Raw genomic sequence first — 19,729 nt, forward strand, 5'->3', positions numbered from 1 at the left:
TAGTCCCGTTGACCAATGGTGTAAAGCTTGAATTGATTGACGTCTCTGCATACCATAATGTAAACAAGGGTCACATATAATACAGAGAGGCACTGTCCCTCTTCCAGCCTTGATGGAGGAATGTAGGCCATTACCATGGGAATACAGCTACTCCGGTCTTCACCATCCATCTTATCATCATCATTAGTGTGTAATCACAATAATAATAACAGATGGGCTATCATCTTTAATATACACACACAAACAAAAAAACAAAATGGATGAGAATGAATGGGTCAAATTTGAAATATACACTTAAATGACTTTTTTACTTTTAGACTTAATTAAGACTGGATCGATTATAGTTTATTTTGCTCACCCCGAGGAGTAGACTGCTATGAGTAGGGTAGTCTCTGTGGACTGTGGTGTTTTTAGTTGTGCTTCTGTGGGAACTCTCTCTCTCTCCAATAGGAAACAACCACTGTGTGTGTATGTGTATGTGTGTGTGTGTGTGTGTGTGTGTGTGCAAGGCGCTCTCTCTAAACGCGGACATGGGTGTTTCTCTCCTCACACATTTCCACGCATTTCCCCCCCTCTTCCTGCGTGTCCTAGTTCGACATTAATGTCACCTCTCTGACTTAGCATCACGCCGCCTTCCACCCCCCCCACTCGCCACAAGTTGGGAAGCCGACCAGCCTTCACTTTCATGCGGATTATTACCGAAGGCAGGAATGGTTGACGGCAGGAGCGCACCGCGTCCTTCTTCTTCTCCTGCTTCTTTTTCCCCTTCAGTCTGTTGGATAGAAGTTCACACAGCTCCGGGCGTGTTGTTGACCATGCTGGCTGCTCTTTGGAAGTTTTAATTCAACAAAAAAAGGGAGTTAATGAGCAACCAGGAGGTGGACGCGACCATGGCATCGAAGGAGAGGCTGTACGAGCTATGGATGTTATATTACACCAAGGTGAGTAACACCTGTTGTTTTTTTATTTTAGTTTAAACGTTTATTTAAAAAAACACTTTTAATTCTGTTCCCCGGTGCGAAGTGATCACCTAGGTGATCCCGTTTGACTTCACAGTCGGTTGTAAAGCGGAAGTAGCCCCCACACACGGCAACTTCCTCATTTTATACACATGTAAACATTTCACATCGTTTGGCTGCTTTGGTGGTACCTTTACCTGGTTATAAACCAGCAACAGAGACGCATACTGGGAGCAGGTTCACCCAGTATGTTTAATTGTGTACCTGTAAGGCAGGTGGAACTTCACTACAGCTACTTCCTGGTTCTCGTAGCTCCGCCCCCTATTGTCAGGTGACTTGAGAGGTATTCAAATACAAGTCACGCTCTAGTTATTAGGAAAACGTGCCCATATTTAGGCTTAACGGGCATAATGAGGCTCAGATAAACAAACAGGTGCATATCAATAAAGTACAATATCTTTGAAAAGTGCATTTATTTCAGTTGTTCACTTTTAAAAGTGAAACTACTCAATTTGGTGTCACCAAACAGGGTTCAATAAAGTTTTGCTTAGTATTTTTTATGATTGCATGCTAACACAAAAAATATTCATTCATTCAGTTATTTTCTCACGAGGGTCACAGAGTTGCTGGAGCCTATCCCAGCCAATCACAGGGCACATTCCTGTTTTGTAACATTATTACAGCCCTCTAGACATGAAATAGCACCCCTAAAGTCACCTTTACACTTATATTACCCAATACAGTAGGGGGGGTGCTGGAGCCTATCCCAGCTGAGGCGGGGTACACCCTGGACTGGTGGCCAGCCAATCACAGTGCACATATAGACAAACAACCATTCACACTCACATTCATACCTATGGACAATTTGGAGTCGCTAATTAACCTAGCATGTTTTTGGAATGTGGGAGGAAACCAGAGTACCCGGAGAAACATGCAAACTCCACACAGAGATGGCCGAGGGTGGAATCGAACTCGGGTTTCCTAGCTGTGTGGCCTGCACGCTAACCAGCCCCAAAAATATTATTTTTCATGTCAATATTGCAAAATTTTGCTGTGTAATGAGCAAATTAACTGTTAAAACTTTTCCGAATTCGACCGCTTATCTTCACGGGTGGGGGGGTGCTGGAGCCTATCCCAGCTGTCTTCAGGCAAGAGGCGAGGTACACACTGGACTGGTGGCCAGCCAATCACAGGGCACATATAGACAAACAACCATTCACACTCACATTAATACCTATGGATAATAATTTAAATAAAGTTTTAAATAAAGTTAAATAAAGTTTTTAATTAATTAAATAATTTTAAATAAAATTTTGCTGTGTAATCGGCAAATGAACTGCTAAAACTTCCTGAATTTGACTACTGAAATCAATATTGTAATTTATTGAGATGCACCTCTATAAAGCCCCACATAACAAACACACCCGCGTCTTAGTTATGTAGTTACTAATGATAGCGCTAGTCATTGAACAATATCATTGACTGTATAGCCTATATACAGTACGTATGTACATACAGTACACACTGACTGTAAATAGTGGGTCGCTTCTCTGAGACAGCTTCTGTGTATGTGTACGCGTTACGGGCATGTATACAAAGAACACATGAACGAGACGACTCTGAGTGAAAGCCATGAACGCCACTCTTCCCAATTCGGCCCGCCGGACAATTTTCCTAGAGTTTAACTGGAAAATGTGATAAATGTAAAAAATGGTATTATACTTTTGCTTGGAAGAGGGTCATGCTAGGGGTGCTGGAGCCTATCCCAGCTGTCTTCAGACGAGAGGCGGGGTACACCCTGGACTGGTCGCCAGCCAATCACAGGGCACATTCCTGTTTTGTAAGATTATTAGAGCCCTCTAGACATGAAATAGCACCCCTATAGTCACCTTTACACTTATATTACCCAATACAGTAGATATTCATTCATTCATTCTCTACTGCTTATCCTCACGAGGGTCGCGGGGGTGCTGGAGCCTATCCCAGCTGTCTTCAGGCGAGAGGCGGGGTACACCCTGGACTGGTCGCCAGCCAATCACAGGGCACATTCCTGTTTCGTAACATTATTAGAGCCCTGTAGACATGAAATAGCATCCCTATAGTCACCTTTCGACTTATATTACCCAATACAGTAGATATTCATTCATTCATTGTCTACCTGGAGCCTATCCCAGCTGAGGCGGGGTACACCCTGGACTGGTGGCCAGCCAATCACAGGGCACATATAGACAAACAACCATTCACACTCACATTCATACCTATGGACAATTTGGAGTCGCTAATTAACCTAGCATGTTTTTGGAATGTGGGAGGAAACCGGAGTACCCAGCTGTCTTTGGGCGAGAGGCGGGGTACACACCGGACTGGTGGCCAGCCAATCACAGGGCACATATAGACAAACAACCATTCACACTCACATTCATACCTATGGACAATTTGGAGTCGCTAATTAACCTAGCATGTATTTGAAATGTGGGAGGAAACCCACGCATGCACGGGGAGAACATGCAAACTCCACACAGGGATGACCGAGGGTGGAATTGAACCCTGGTCTCCTAGCTGTGAGGCCTGCATGCTAACCACTTGGACACCATGCAGTCCGGACCTATTAATGTGTCATTGTAATTGTTTGTTTGGGGATGAATTAGACATTTTTTAAGGGTTAATTATATAAAGTCCCCAAGTTGGGAACACTGATCCCTCCTGCTCCATCTTCTTGTTCTCAGACAGACAAGGTGCGTTCTAACGCTGCATCATCGCCTTATTGTTGTCGACTTGATAAATATATTCGAAATAACTACAACCGCAATAATAATAATCATTCATAATCGCTCAGTGGAAAAAACGTCTTGACAGTTGAAATGACTGACATGTCAGCGAGACGAGAGGAGACGTTTCCACCACAATCATTCGTACATGCATTCCACATTCATCGGCCTCACACGACAGGAAACGATTCGTATAAAAGGGAGATCCAGAAACCAGATCTGAACTATTGAAATGAGTCTACACGGTTGTGAGATGTCTGAATGTGATATGGTTATCTTTTGGTAAGGCGGAATTATTGATACGGTTCTTATATTGGATTGTATTGTGGTGGCTTTTATTAATGTTAAATGCTGAAGTTTGGCGATAGAATGTCATTAACTGCGTGTTCATGAAGACTATATACTCATTTCATATTCATACCATGGCTTTTTCTTGATGGGGGGGATTACAAATTGTCTGCGGATCATATTAATATTTCATATATTGGCAATCAGTTTCCACGCCTGAGGACACAGAGAAACAAGATGAGACTTTCTTTTTCCCGGTTCTGAATAAGTGGGGCAACTTTGTGTTATCACGGCAGATCTATCTGAAGTCTGTCTTGACAAGGACGGTGTGTGTCGCGTTCAAGGATCTTTTTTGAATTGGAATTTAATCCCAACCTGGTATGACTGAAAGTGCGCTAAGGTAGAATAAAAACAGTTATTTGTTATTTTTTGCCCCCTTGGGACAGATCTCAATTCAAGAGCATGGGTGTATATTTTTGTGTCCAAGTGCATTATTTCATTTTTAAATCATTTGATCAATTCATGGCCTGTGTAACTCTCTATAATTGATTTTAGTATGAATATGGTTTTATTAATTTTTTTATGTTTTGGCAACTCAAACGCCTAAAATATCAGGTGGCACACTTGTCCATACAATTGAACATATTGTGATAAATTGCTTCAATAAGAATAAAATATTTTGGCATATTTTTATATTGGGCTGCACGGTGGTCAAGTGGTTAGTGTGCAAACCTCACAGGGTTCAATTCCACTCTCGGCCATCTCTGTGTGGAGTTTGCATGTTCTACCCGTGCATGCATGGGTTTCCTCCCACATTTCAAAAACATGCTAGGTTAATTAGCGACTCCAAATTGTCCATAGGTATGAATGTGAGTGTGAATGGTTGTTTGTCTATATGTGCCCTGTGATTGGCTGGCCACCAGTCCGGTGTGTACCCCGCATCTCGCCCAAAGACAGCTGGGATAGGCTCCAGCACCCCCTGCGACCTTCGTGAGGATAAGCGGTAGAAAATGAATGAATGAATGAATATTGCATAATAGACGCGGGTTCAATTCCACCCTCGGTCATCCCTGTGTGGAGTTTACATGTTCTCCCGGTGCATGCGTGGGTTTTCTCCGGGTATTCCGGTTTCCTCCCACATTCCAAAAACATGCTAGGTTAATTAGCGACTCCAAATTGTCCATAGGTATGAATGTGAGTGTGAATGGTTGTTTGTCTATATGTGCCCTGTGATTGGCTGGCCACCAGTCAAGGGTGTACCCCGCCTCCTGCCCGAAGACAGCTGGGATAGGCTCCAGCACCTCCGTGACCCTCGTGAGGAAAAGCGATAGAAAATGAATGAATGAATGAATATTGCACAATAGACGCAGGTTCAATTCCACCCTCGGTCATCCCTGTGTGGAGTTTACATGTTCTCCCGGTGCATGCATGGGTTTTCTCCGGGTATTCCGGTTTCCTCCCACGTTCCAAAAACATGCTAGGTTAATTAGCGACTCCAAATTGTCCATAGGTATGAATGTGAGTGTGAATGGTTGTTTGTCTATATGTGCCCTGTGATTGGCTGCATGGCCACCAGTCCAGTGTGTACAACTCCTCTCGCCTGAAGATAGCTGGGATAGGCTCCAGCACCCCCCGCGACCCTAGAAAATGAATATCTGCACCTGTTGTGTGACCTTTTAGAACATTTGTGTGATGTTTCTATTGTTCTAATCAGTTGTTGTTTTGCAGTACTCCCTGTTCTGTTTGGTACTGCTTAGTTTTCAATCTCATGTATTTAACTCAGTGTGTATTCATGTATTTTACTGCCTTTTTAAAACTCATATATTAGGATACATTTAGTGAAATTGCCTCATCCCTCTACAAATAAATGAATATAATCTAGTCCTGGAGAAGGATACTGCAGTTCTAACTGTATCCAGGTTGAATCTCCATAGCCGGAAGAAGGTGAAAGGCAAGCAGAAGGAAGAACAATCGTACCCTCAAAGACTCGCAGTGTCTTTTGTGTGTTTTCTGTGTCTGAACACATGCTGCGCCATAGCTACAAAGAGCTTCTGAATGACGCAAATTAGCAAAGACAAAATGATTAAAAGGCCTAAAGTACCACTGAAAAGCCTTTTTGTTTGAGAGTAAACAAGCCGTTTGACCTGAAACCCTGTTTTAGTTACAACACACACACACACACACACACACATACACACCCTGCCAGCTCACTTCAAAACGTCACACCATCCCACTATCGATGACCTCCGTTGTTTCCTGTAATCCTTCAAGTTAAACTGGAAAGAACTAAAAAAAAACTGTGCACTTAATATAAACAAATGATTAAAACACCAATCACCTTCATCCTGTATTTTCTGCCAGTAGAAAAAGTGGTTGGGTTTTGCGTGTGATGAAGGAACTTGGCTTCCTCTGATTGTGCAACACGTTACACACCCTTGGCAAGACTTTTTAAGATCAGCTTATGTTCATGGATGGTATAAAAACACAGATACACTATAATGCATCATGAACGGGAAAAATAAATATACAGTGTGGCATTTGATATTTTTATTGCTTCCAGACCAGGGGGTCGGCAACCCTTCAACCCTTCAACCCTCTTGTTGTGGCTTCCTTTGCAGCACTATAATGTTTTTTTTATTGTTTAATTTTATTTGGGCAAATATATGAAATATTACAGTGTATTTCTTACAACAATCAAAATATAACTTTCCATATTTTACATTTGTATTCAGCTATCTGATCACAAGCCCCTTTTTTGCAAGATATAATCATGTTCATGCCACTGTCTTGTTTTCCCCTGTTGTTATTATTATTATTGTAATATTATTATCGTTATTATCATTATTGTTCTAATCTTTATCATTATTATCATTATTATTATTATTTTTTTTACTTTACCATTATTATTGTTATTATTATTATCACATTTAATATAATCATCTTTAATATTGCCATTTTCATTATTATCATTATTATCATTATTATTATTATCATTATTATCATTATTATCATTTTTTATTTTTACTTTACCATTATTATTGTTATTATTATCACATTTAATATAATCATCATTAATATTGCCATTTTCATTATTATCATTATTATCATTATTATCATTATTATCATTATTATCATTATTATCATTTTTTATTTTTACTTTACCATTATTATTGTTATTATTATCACATTTAATATAATCATCATTAATATTGCCATTTTCATCATTATCATTATTATCATTATTATCATTATTGTTCTCATTCTTTAATGTCTCGAGGACTTTAATAATTGTAAAAATTGTATTCAGAAAATCCAAAACAGGTTTTTATGATTGTTTACATCTGGAACCAATTAACACCGATTATTGTCATCTACTGCCTGTTTCTCGTCGGAGTACACCCTTCCGATTGCAGAAACGATCTCTCAGCATTGATGTTTCACATGTCCACAGGTCTTTTAATGTTTAGATATCATTGTTTATGCGACACTTAAGAAATTAGATGAGGAATAATAGTAGGTCGGATTTATTGCGTACACACAGATGTTAATTTAACAACCTCCACGTGACAGACATTGTTCAAATGAAGAAAAATAAGCATATTTCCAGTGTCTGGTGCGGCAGTCTGGACACAATAATGATACTTAGGCTTGAGAAATAGTGTGTGATTATGTGGTGATTATTAGGCTAAGTGCTTGCGGAGGGACTAATTAATGTTTCACAGACATGACATCCTGACTCTGCTCAGCCACACAGCTGAGAACTCTCTTTCTACATCGGTAATAATAATAATAATAATAATAATAATGATGGTGATGAGAGAACATTTGCACCACACGGTCGGATGTTTTTGTGCATTAGAAAAAAGAAGTGTAAGCTCGCATGACATGACACTCGGTTGAATTCACGGCTGAGGGCCATGCAGGACAATGAAAGTGCTCTTTGCTGACACTAAAGTAGGGAGGACGGAGCCAAGCGGAATGTCAAGCAGCAGCTGCAGACCCGAGTCGACGTTTCTCACTGTGCTTGTCACATATGCAGAGTTAGTGTTTTGTTTTTTTTTACTCTGCAGTCACACGGCCCGATGCTTTGCGAAATATTAGGACTTTTTGTGAGGTGTGTGGATCCTCAGCAAAATTAGCGTTATCGGGTATTATTTATGCAATCATGGCCAGGTGATTCCCCTGGTTTTAGGTTCTAATCAACACGTATTTCCTTTCTGTTATCAGATTTTTGCATGAAGCAGAAAAGTAACACTTGTGTCTAGAGATGAACTGAAAGTACTAGAACAAGACAGAAAAATACTACAATTATCTAAATATATGTATTTATTTATTTAGGTATTTATTTATTCATTTATTTATTCATTCATTTATTTATTCATATTTTTTAGCTTATTTTAAGTTTGCACATTTTTTGTACATCACTTTTCCATCAAGGGATACAGAAAAAATATCTCATTTTTGCATGAATCAGAAAAGTAGAGATGAACTGAAAGTACTAGAACAAGACAGAGAAATAGCTAATAATAATTAGCTTATTTTTATAAATTTCTATATATATATATAAATTAATTTTTAATTTTTAATGTTTAATTTTTAATTTTTAATTTTTAATGTTTTATTTTTTATTTTTTATTTTTTATTTTTTATTTTTTATTTTTTATTTTTTATTTTTTATTTTTTATTTTTTTTTTATTTTATTTTTTAATTTTTAATTTTTAATTTTTAATTTTTAATTTTTAATTTTTAATTTTTAATTTTTAATTTTTAATTTTTAATTTTTAATTTTTAATTTTTAATTTAAAATTTTTAATTTTTAATTTTTAATTTTTAATTTTTAATTTTTTTTAGCTTATTACAATTAGCTTATTTTAAATTTTTCCATCAATGGATACACAAAAAATATCAGATTTTTGCATGAATGAAGTATGAATGAAGAATGAAGTAACACTTGTGTCTAGAGATGAACTGAAAGTACTAGAACAAGACGGAGAAATACTACAATTAGCATATTTTTATTAATTTATAAAAAAATATATGTTTTATTTTTTTTAGCTTATTACAATTAGCTTATTTTAAGTTTGCAGGTTTTTATGTACATAATTTTTCCATCAAGGGATACAGAAAAAATAATGCAATAATAATGCTACACATGATAACCTGCACAGAAAGCTTTCTAGATCTTCCAGACTCCAGACCTAATAGGACTTCCAGACCATTATCCATTACTGTATTCTATTTTTTTTTCATGTTATTTGCTTAGTTTTCCGACTGTGACATAGCACGAATATACGTTCCACAGAGCAGACATTTTTGTTTTGGTTTCCAGTGTGAAAGAAAGGAAGAGGCGGGGCGCTACACCACATACGGGGTTGCGCAATAGTACAATCATTTCTGTAATCGGCATTGATCGGCACATGTCGATTACGTGCACAAGCTTTGTTGCATCCATGGAATAACACACAAATCACTTAAAACTGTGTGTTATTTTTTGCTAATTTCTTACATATATTTCCAATTTGAACTGACTTACATACATTACACGTCAACAACAGTACAACCACAGATCCCAGTGCAGTGTTACGCCAGTGTGGTGCTTTTATTGTCTTTTACCAAATCCTCCCACTTGTCTGCTCACAAAGTGTCAGAAGAGGAAGGGGTTTGCCGTAGGAAACAGGCTTTTGGTTAAAGTGACATGTCATTTCCTGGTTGCTGGCTCCACGTTAAGGACGCTAGATACGCATAAGCGCTCATCGGACGAGGAATGAGTCCCCGAGCTGCAGGGCGCCATCGCTTACCTCTGAGATTCAGCCTCATACCATGAAAGATGGACTGGCTGCTAAGTCCATGCCAGCTGGTAATATGAACCGAATGCAGTTCTCTTGTTTTGTATTCCTATTAGCGGAACTGTAACAGTTATGTGTATTATTATGCAGAATTAATTTTTTTGCTGTGGTTCCTCAACTTTTGACCTATTAAAATGTGGTCTTAGAGGAAGCTCGATAATGGCCGTCATGTCATGCGTTGTTTACAACGTATTATTTTGGTACCGTGAGTCAAGTCTTCAAGCTTCCTCACCATCACGTATGTTTATGCACACTCTTGTTATTCCATCATTACGTACCAGTCTATGTTGCGGGTTGCTGTTTGGACACCGTGTACCTTTTTTTTTGGTTGGCAGGGGTATGTTTTTACAAAACAGCCATGTTGACAGGTCTGAGTGATGTATTGATGACACCCGGTGTGAGCTGAAGAAGGCAAGGCAGACAGGATGTGGTTCACAAACCGAGCAAGTTTGTAAATAAATAAACTATTCTTCGGGCATATTGCTTCGAATGAAGGGAATAATGTCACAGTTCTGCAATAGTGGTGGACCAGCCTGGACACTTCTTGTATAGCCTCAGTGCTTATGTTACTGTTGTTAAAAGTAGGAAACAAAAGGTTTGTTGGCATCAATTCCCTGCTGGTCGATTTCTATCCATCCATTTTCTATACTGTTTATCCTAATTAGGATCGCATAGGTATGCTGGAGCCTATCCCAGCTGACAAGGTACAACCTGGACTGGTCTCCAGCCAATCACAGCGCATTTTGTTTTTGTTTTAAATGTTTAAAAATGTAAAAAAAAATATCTAAAATAAATATAATATATTCATTTTTTAACGCTTTCCCTCACAAGGGTCGCGGGGGTGCTGGAGCCTATCCCAGCTGACAGGGTACACCCTGGACTGGTCTCCAGCCATTCACAGGGCATTTTGTTTTTGTTTGAAATATCTAAAAATGTAAAATAAAATAAAATAAAATAAATATAATATATTCATTTTCTATCGCTTTTCCTCACGAGGGTCTCGGGGGTGCTGGAGCCTATCCCAGCTGACAGGGTACACCCTGGACTGGTCTACAGCCAATCACAGCACATTTTGTTTTTGTTTGAAAAGTCTAAAAATGTAAAAAAAAAAATATCTAAAATAAATATAATGTATTAATTTTGTAACGCTTTCCCTCATGAGGGTCGCGGGGGTGCTGGAGCCTATCCCAGCTGACAGGGTACACCCTCGAATGGTCTCCAGCTAATCACAGGGCATTTTGTTTTGTTTGAAATGTCTAAAATGTAAAAAAATATATATGTATAAAATAAATATAATATATTCATTTTCTACTGCTTTTCCTCACGAAGGTCGCGGGGGTGCTGGAGCCTATCCCAGCTGACAGGGTACAACCTGGACTGGACTCCAGCGAATCACAGGGCATTTTATTTTTGTTTGAAATATCTAAAAATGTAAAAAATAAATAAATAAAATAAATATAATATATTCATTTTCTATCGCTTTTCCTCACGAGGGTCTCGGGGGTGCTGGAGCCTATCCCAGCTGACAGGGTACACCCTCGAATGGTCTCCAGCTAATCACAGGGCATTTTGTTTTGTTTGAAATGTCTAAAATGTAAAAAAATATATATGTATAAAATAAATATAATATATTCATTTTCTACTGCTTTTCCTCACGAAGGTCGCGGGGGTGCTGGAGCCTATCCCACCTGACAGGGTACACCCTGGACTGGTCTCCAGCCAATCACAGGGCATTTTGTTTTTGTTTGAAATATCTAAAAATGTAAAATATATATATGTAAAATAAATATAATATATTCATTTTCTACCGCTTTTCCTCACGAGGGCCTCGGGAGCGCTGGAGCCTATCCCAGCTGACAGGGTACACCCTGGACTGGTCTACAGCCAATCACAGCGCATTTTGTTTTTGTTTGAAATGTCTAAAAATGTAAAAAAAAAAATAAAATAAAAAATATATATATAATATATAAAATTAAAAATAAATATAAAATAAAAATAAATAAATAAATATAATATATAAAATAAATAAATATATAAAATATATACTTGTGTATTTTTCTTGGAGTTAAATCTCTTTGCAACATCCTGTTACAAAAATGAGGTCAGCAGGTTTGCTCAGTATGGTGTTTTGAGACACAGTGTGCTCCTTTTATTTTTACACAACCTAAGACTGCATGCTCGCTTTAATCTCCTCATCAGTGATTATTTTGTCATTTAGCTCGAACACGAGGTACCGGTAACTTGTGTACTTGTGTGTGTGTGTGTGTGTGTGTGTGTATGTTTCATATGTGCACTTATTATTCATTCCAGCGCTTCTTGTAACCTTTTCAAATTGTTATCAGGGCCTATCATGAGGCACAGACCTCCAAGTTAAGTAACTAACTATGACATATAAATGGTTAGAAATATTTATTTGTTTGTATAATTACAGATAAAAGCTTTAATAATGCTTTAATAATAATACATTTTAATAATACTTTGGTAATGGTAATGGTTTTATTTCATTTGAACATGCATCAGATTACAATTGAATGCATCACATAATCAGTTCACAGTTCCACATGTCCAAAAGGAGTAGGAAGAAGCAAAGCTTATTAAATCCTACCCCTCCATCTGGTACTTTTACAATCAGTAACTGTTACATTTGTTCACTTCCTGCTTTCCTAATATCATTTAAGGGTTTTTATTATTATTTTTTTAAATAAATGTTTATTTATTTATTTATTTGTCACATACCAGAGTACGTATTTGTTCACTTCCTGCTTTCCTAATATATTTTAATTTTAATTTTAATTTTAATTTTAATTTTAATTTTAATTTTAATTTTAATTTTAATTTTAATTTTAATTTTAATTTTAATTTTAATTTTAATTTTAATTTTAATTTTAATTTTAATTTTAATTTTAATTTTAATTTTAATTTTAATTTTAATTTTAATGTAGTTCTTCCCTGAGATCATATTTCTCCTCTCTTGTAGAGAAGTATTGGATGACATTTTTAGCTAATTGGTTATTTTTTAGCCTTATGCATTATTTTAGCTGTTTGACGATGAACTATATCAGCAATTTGAAGTATTTGTGATTTTAGAAATAAGGAGTTAGTTTGTTCTCTGTAGGCGGCATTATGAATTATCCATACTGACCTTTTTTGCTGTACATTTAGCGAGTGAAGATTTCTTTTATAGTTGTTACTCGTCTCCCGTTTTTAAGCTTCAATGCTATCCATAGCAAGTTGAAGTATTTGTGATTTTAGAAATAAGGAGTTAGTATGTTCTCTGTACTTTATTATTAGCTTTATTAGCTTTGTGTTTGTGTTGTGCTGGCTGTGATTATATTTTTCAGATATTCATGACACGGTATTGTGAGTCATTAAAGTAAATGTCATTTTCTCACCCTGCAGAAAGATGTGGGCTATCTGCAGCAGTGGCTTGAGGGGTTTGTGGCGTCCTTTGAGAGGCTCATTGACGTGCACTCGCTGGAGCCTCGGAGGTAAGATGGTTTTTGTTTTGTTTTTGTGACTCTGCATAGCTTTTTACCATTTTCCCCTTAAAGGGGAATGAACCTCCCGCAGTGATATTATTTTGACATGTTTATTTTACGACCAAACGTAAAAACCTTCATCCTTTCCATGCCATTCAGGCCGGAGGAGTGCAGCTCCGACGTGCCCCAGCTCCCCAAGGAGGTTCTTGTGTTCCTCAGCACGCAGCTTTGGCAGAGTGCGGTGCACCTAACCGGCAGCCATGACCGCAACAACAGCGTCCCGCACCCTCTGCTACTCGTCAAGTTCTTCATCATCGTTTGCAGGTGAAGGAATTAACGCTACGGTATTGCCATTTTCTCAGTACACCTCGTTATATAGCGCCGCCTTAATCCTCTTGGGCACGGAATTCAGTCGAGCTGCACAGATTGTTACTGGAATCCACTTCCGCTTCCACCATGATGACGTCACTGGTTGTGATGGTGGTTTGTAGACACCTCATACTTGGCTACTACTTCACCTTCATCTTAGCTGGCATCTTAGAGGTGTGTTTGGGTTCATGTTGGATAATTGCCGTGCGGCCCAATCTCGCAGTACATGTTAGCTCCTTTGTGCCGGCAGCACTCATGCAGCCCCCTCATGCAGTTACCTTGCTACTCATTTGTGTTGCTATTGCCAGCCATTTAGACCGCAACGGCTGAAGCTCTCAAACGTGAGCATGGTTTTTTTTTTTTGTGAATTTAGTATTAGATTCTGAAGGTTAAAGTTGAATTTAGACACCACTCTTTACGTTACCAAACTCCAAAAAAGGAAATAATTAAAAAAAAGACCAAATTGCTTATTGACTAACTCATTCATTCATTCATTTTATACCGCTTTTCCTTACGAGGGTCGCGGGGGGTGCTGGAGCCTATCCCAGCTGTCTTCGGGCGAGAGGCGGGACACTTTGGACTGGTGGCCAGCCAATCACAGGGCTGTTTTATTATTCATAGTTCATATTGTTGCTGCAGATGGACTGCCCAGCATGCCTTGTGGGCATTTGGCAATTCATTCATTTTCTACCGCTTATCCTCACGAGGGTCGCAGGGGAATGCTGGAGTCTATCCCAGCCGTCTTCAGGCGAGAGGCCGGGTACACCCCTGGACTGGTGGCCATGCAGCCAATCACAGGGCACATATAGACAAACAACCATTCACACTCACATTCATAACCTATGGACAATTTGGAGTCGCCAATTAACCGGAAACCGGAGTACCCGGAGAAAATGCAAACTCCACACAGAGATGGCCGAGGGTGGAATTGAACTTGGGTCTCCTAGCTGTGAGGCCTGCGTGCTAACCACTCGATCGCCGTGCAGCCCGGTTATATTACATTCATTTATTTTCTACCGCTTATCCGCAGGGGTGCCGGAGCCTATCCCAGCTGTCTTCATGCGAGAGGCGGGGTACACCCTGGACTGGTGGCCAGCCAATCACAGGGCACATATAGACAAACAACCATTCACACTCACATTCATAACTATGGACAATTTGGAGTCGCCAATTAACCTAGCATGTTTTTGGAATGTGGGAGGAAACCGGAGTACCCGGAGAAAACCCACACAGAGAGATGGCCGAGGGTGGAATTGAACCCTGGTCTCCTTGCTGTGAGGCCTGCGCGCTAACCACTCATCCACCGTGCAGCCCTTGTTAAGAAATACTGATCAATCATAATACTAACAATATGAGAGCAAGCAGATTTTAAAAACTTATGTTTTGCATTAAAAATCTTGAAAAAAAGCATGGTAATATCTGCATCTTGAACACGATATTGTATCAAATCTCGTATGAAAAGGATGTACTATGCGGGTAGATGAGGTCATTCGTCCACTTTTATCGTATAACCTCATAAAACGGACTTCCTGTCAAAAGTTTCCTGTTTAGACGAAGTGAAGTACCAGTGAGTACCCGGAAGAAAACCCACGCATGCACGGGGAGAACATGCAAACTCCACACAAAGAGTGGTGGAATTGAACCCTGGTCTCCTAGTCTGCGCGCTAACCACTCCACCGCCGTGCCGCCCTTATTGACTAACCGACTGACAAATTACAGTTATCTTGTTTCTCCTGATGTTGCAACATAAATTGTGCAAAGAGGCTTTGTCAGGAAGTCGTGCCTTTCGCTGCGTGCGTATACGATGTTCTTTACCATAGATGGCCATCTTGCAGAAACACGCTTTCCTAACACCGTGGTTTTTTTTTTTTCAAATTGCAGAACCATGGAGAACATTGACGGGGACAAGACGCCTCCTTTTGTTTTTGAATCTATAAAGCTGCTGGATTTCTGTTTGCACCAGGTACGGCGCTTGTTCATTTGAGCTGGATCAAGACTTGAAGTGGTTTTTAGGTCCTGGGATTATTATGGAATCATGAAACAATCCCAACATTGTCCATTGTCTCCAACTTGTGGTGCCTAAGACAAAGACTTAAGACCAGGGGGGAACCGAGCCTTTTCTGTGGTTGGCCCCAAAACTATGGAACTCTCTCCCCTCCCAAGTAAAAAAAAAAAGGCCCCCAACATCGAAAGCTTTAAGTCTCGTCTTAAAACCCACTTTTATTCTCTGGCTTTTAACTCGGAGTGAGTCGTATGGTCCTGAGTCTTTTAGTTCTTCGTTTTTATTGTAATTGGTTTTATTTTTTTATCAAATCAAATCACCTTTATTTGTGGAGGACCCCCCCCTGAGGAAACACTGGAGTTAGAAGCTGAAGACTAAGAGCATAAAATAGGACTAAAAAGATAAAAACAAAACACTGGAGTTAAAAGCTGAAGACTAAGAGCATAAAATAGGACTAAAAAGATAAAAACAAAACACTGGAGTTAAAAGCTGAAGATTAAGAGCATAAATATGACTAAAAAGATAAAAACAAAACACTGGAGTTAAAAGCTGAAGACTGAGCATAAAATAGGACTAAAAAAATAAAAACATAACACTGGAGTTAAAAGCTGAAGACCAAGAGCAAAAAATAGGACTAAAAAGATAAAAACAAAACACTGGAGTTAAAAGCTGAAGACTGAGCATAAAATAGGACTAAAAAAATAAAAACATAACACTGGAGTTAAAAGCTGAAGACCAAGAGCAAAAAATATGACTAAAAAGATAAAAACATAACACTGGAGTTAAAAGCTGAAGATTAAGAGCATAAAATAGGACTAAAAGGATAAAAACATAACACTGGAGTTAAAAGCTGAAGATTAAGAGCATAAAATAGGACTAAAAAGATAAAAACATAACACTGGAGTTAAAAGCTGAAGACTAAGAGCATAAAATAGGACTAACAAGATAAAAACAAAACACTGGAGTTAAAAGCTGAAGACCAAGAGCAAAAAATAGGACTAAAAAGATAAAAACAAAACACTGGAGTTAAAAGCTGAAGACCAAGAGCAAAAAATAGGACTAAAAAGATAAAAACAAAACACTGGAGTTAAAAGCTGAAGACTGAGCATAAAATAGGACTAAAAAGATAAAAACATAACACTGGAGTTAAAAGCTGAAGATTAAGAGCATAAAATAGGACTAAAAAGATAAAAACATAACACTGGAGTTAAAAGCTGAAGACTAAGAGCATAAAACAGGACTAACAAGATAAAAACATAACACTGGAGTTAAAAGCTGAAGACCAAGAGCAAAAAATATGACTAAAAAGATAAAAACATAACACTGGAGTTAAAAGCTGAAGATTAAGAGCATAAAATAGGACTAAAAAGATAAAAACATAACACTGGAGTTAAAAGCTGAAGACTAAGAGCATAAAATAGGACTAAAAAGATAAAAACATAACACTGGAGTTAAAAGCTGAAGACTAAGAGCATAAAATAGGACTAAAAAGATAAAAACATAACACTGGAGTTAAAAGCTGAAGACTAAGAGCATAAAACAGGACTAAAAAGATACTTTATACTTGTATTGCTTTGTTTCTTGTTTTTAATATTTTAATATCTATTTTACTATTTTATTTCTTAAATGATCTTTTAGTTTTGGATTATTACTTTTTATTTTTACTAGTCTGTGCAGAAAGTCTGTTTCTAAAATGTGCTATATAAATAAAGTGGATTGGATTGTTAAGTCATAAGACATAAATAGGGAGTACTTTGCACAAGTTATTGAACTAGTTTCCAATAAGGTTATTCATAGTGAGTGAATATGCATTATTGTTTATATGTTATTGTGTTCATCAGATAAAGAACGGACAAGGCGACCAGTCGGCTTTGCTGTCGGTCGTGCAGTACGGCCTCGTGCTGTGCGAGAGTGTCTTTGACCCTTATCAGACGTGGAGGAGACGACTAGCGGGGTGAGGCCACCGCCGTTTTCGTGTTTTTAACATCTTACCCGAGCTCAGGGGATGTGTAGCATCTTGTCTGCGTTATGCCTCAGTGGAGTGGTATTTTGTTGGCATGAGTAGGAGGCCCCTGAGTACAGCCTTGAGTATATGTGTGTGTGTATGTGTGTGTGTTACAGGGAGGAGGTGAGCATGATGGAGAGAAGCAAGTACAAGTTCTCCCCACTTCCTCTGCCAGAGGAGCTGACTGCTCTTTTCCACGGTGAGCCTCCTGTGATGTTGATCAGACGTGAATACCAGGAGAATCCAACTGTTCCTCACGTCTAAATATTAGCATGTTTTTATCAGCGCTGCATTTCTTACTCAAGAAACTCTTTTTGATCTATTGTCTTCAAACCATCTCAGCAGGGGCCTCAGTTCTCCCCGTGCATGCGTGGGTTTTCTTCTGGGTACTCCGGTTTCCTCCCACATTCCAAAAAAAACATGCTAAGTTAATTGGCGACTCCAAATTGTCCATAGGTATGAATGTGAGTGTGAATGGTTGTTTGTCTATATGTGCCCTGTGATTGGCTGGCCACCAGTCACCCGAAGATAGCTGGGATAGGCTCCACAATACGACCTTCGTGAGGGTAAGCGATATAGAAAATGGATGGATGGATTTCAACTTTATTTGTATTTTTGTATTATTTGTATTATTTTTATTATAAATATATATATATATATATCCATCCATTTTCTATGTCGCTTAACCTCACTAGGGTCAAGGGTATGCTGGAGCCTATCCCAGCTGTTTTTGGACAAATATTAACTAAAATTTCAGAATTTTAGGAAACTTTAAGGCTGCACGGTGGTCCGAGTGGTGGAGACCCGCGTTCGATTCCCCGCTTGGGCATCTCTGTGTGGAGTTTGGTTGCTTTGGTTTCTTCCGGGTACGCTGGTTTCTGCCCACACTCCAAAAAAACATGCTAGGTTAAATTGTCCATAGGTATGAATGTGAGTGTGAATGGTTGTTTGTCTATATGTGCCCTGTGATTGGCTGGCGGCCAGTCCAGGGTGTACCCCGCCTCTCGCCTGAAGACGGCTGGGATAGACTCCAGCATTCACCCCGCAACCCTTGAAAATGAATGAATGAATGAATTTCCAAATGCCCACAAGGCATGCTGGGTAGTCCATCTGCAGCAACAATATGAACTATGAATAATAAAACAGCCCTGTAATTGGCTGGCCACTAGTCCAGGGTGTACCCCGCCTCTTGCCTGAAGACGGCTGGGATAGACTCCAGCATTTACCCGCGATCCTCGTGAGGAAAAAGCGGTAGAAAATGAATGAATGAATGAATTTCCAAATGCCCACAAGGCATGCTGGGTAGTCCATCTGCAGCAACAATATGAACTATGAATAATAAAACAGCCCTTGCTGTGATTGGCTGGCGACCAGTCCAGGGTGTACCCCGCCTCTCGCCCGAAGACGGCTGGGATAGGCTCCAGCCCCCAGTTGTTTCAGGTAAATAACACATCTGTACGAACATTTCCAGAAAGTCTGCAGGACAGCGAGAAGCTACCAGAGCTGCTTACGCTCAGGCTGGTTCATCTCCAAGGAGCTGTCATCAGCGGGGGGAAGGTCTGTCTGTCGCCGTATCCTCATCATCATCATCGTTTATTTCTGTCTTGAGAATCCGATGACAAAAGGATCATCTTGTTTTAATGCGTTTCTTCCAGAGGAATGGCCTCCTCGCCGTCACCCCTCACTCGGTTGAGGACCTCTTCTCCGTGCTGCAAGCCTGGTGCTGCCGGGCGTCCCGTCACTTCAAGGACACGTTACTCCCGCGGCTGACTTTGCAGTGCTTGACGGCCATGATCCACTTGGTGCATTTCAGCAGCCCGTCAGAGCGCCAAGTGGAGATCAAGACCGTACTGGAGAGCTTCTTCCAGCTTCTCAACTGGAACCGACCGCTGAGCATCGAGCAGCAGGACGGGCAGAACTCTGAGGAGAGTCTGATCTCCCTTCAGAGCCTGATGCTGAGTACGAATCCGTGTTAACATGGTGGATGACACAGAATCCAAAAGTTGCTCATGT

General features: G+C 39.3%; 1 protein-coding gene across 1 annotated transcript in view; it reads left to right on the plus strand.

The window, feature by feature from the left end:
* Positions 1 to 675: 675 nt before the first annotated feature.
* Positions 676 to 19,729, plus strand: part of nbeal2 (neurobeachin-like 2) — a 53,680-nt gene continuing 34,626 nt past the window's right edge. The window contains 8 exon segments of the mRNA XM_078797679.1: positions 676 to 941; positions 13,261 to 13,349; positions 13,500 to 13,664; positions 15,591 to 15,672; positions 17,553 to 17,665; positions 17,833 to 17,915; positions 19,188 to 19,273; positions 19,372 to 19,675. Coding sequence (XP_078653805.1) covers positions 864 to 941; positions 13,261 to 13,349; positions 13,500 to 13,664; positions 15,591 to 15,672; positions 17,553 to 17,665; positions 17,833 to 17,915; positions 19,188 to 19,273; positions 19,372 to 19,675 — 1,000 coding nt within the window. The 5' untranslated portion in view covers positions 676 to 863.

Source organism: Doryrhamphus excisus, linkage group LG17, assembly GCF_037039965.1.
Source record: "Doryrhamphus excisus strain RoL-2023G ecotype Guam linkage group LG17, RoL_Dexc_Guam_v1.1, whole genome shotgun sequence".
Taxonomy (NCBI): Eukaryota; Metazoa; Chordata; class Actinopteri; order Syngnathiformes; family Syngnathidae; genus Doryrhamphus; species Doryrhamphus excisus.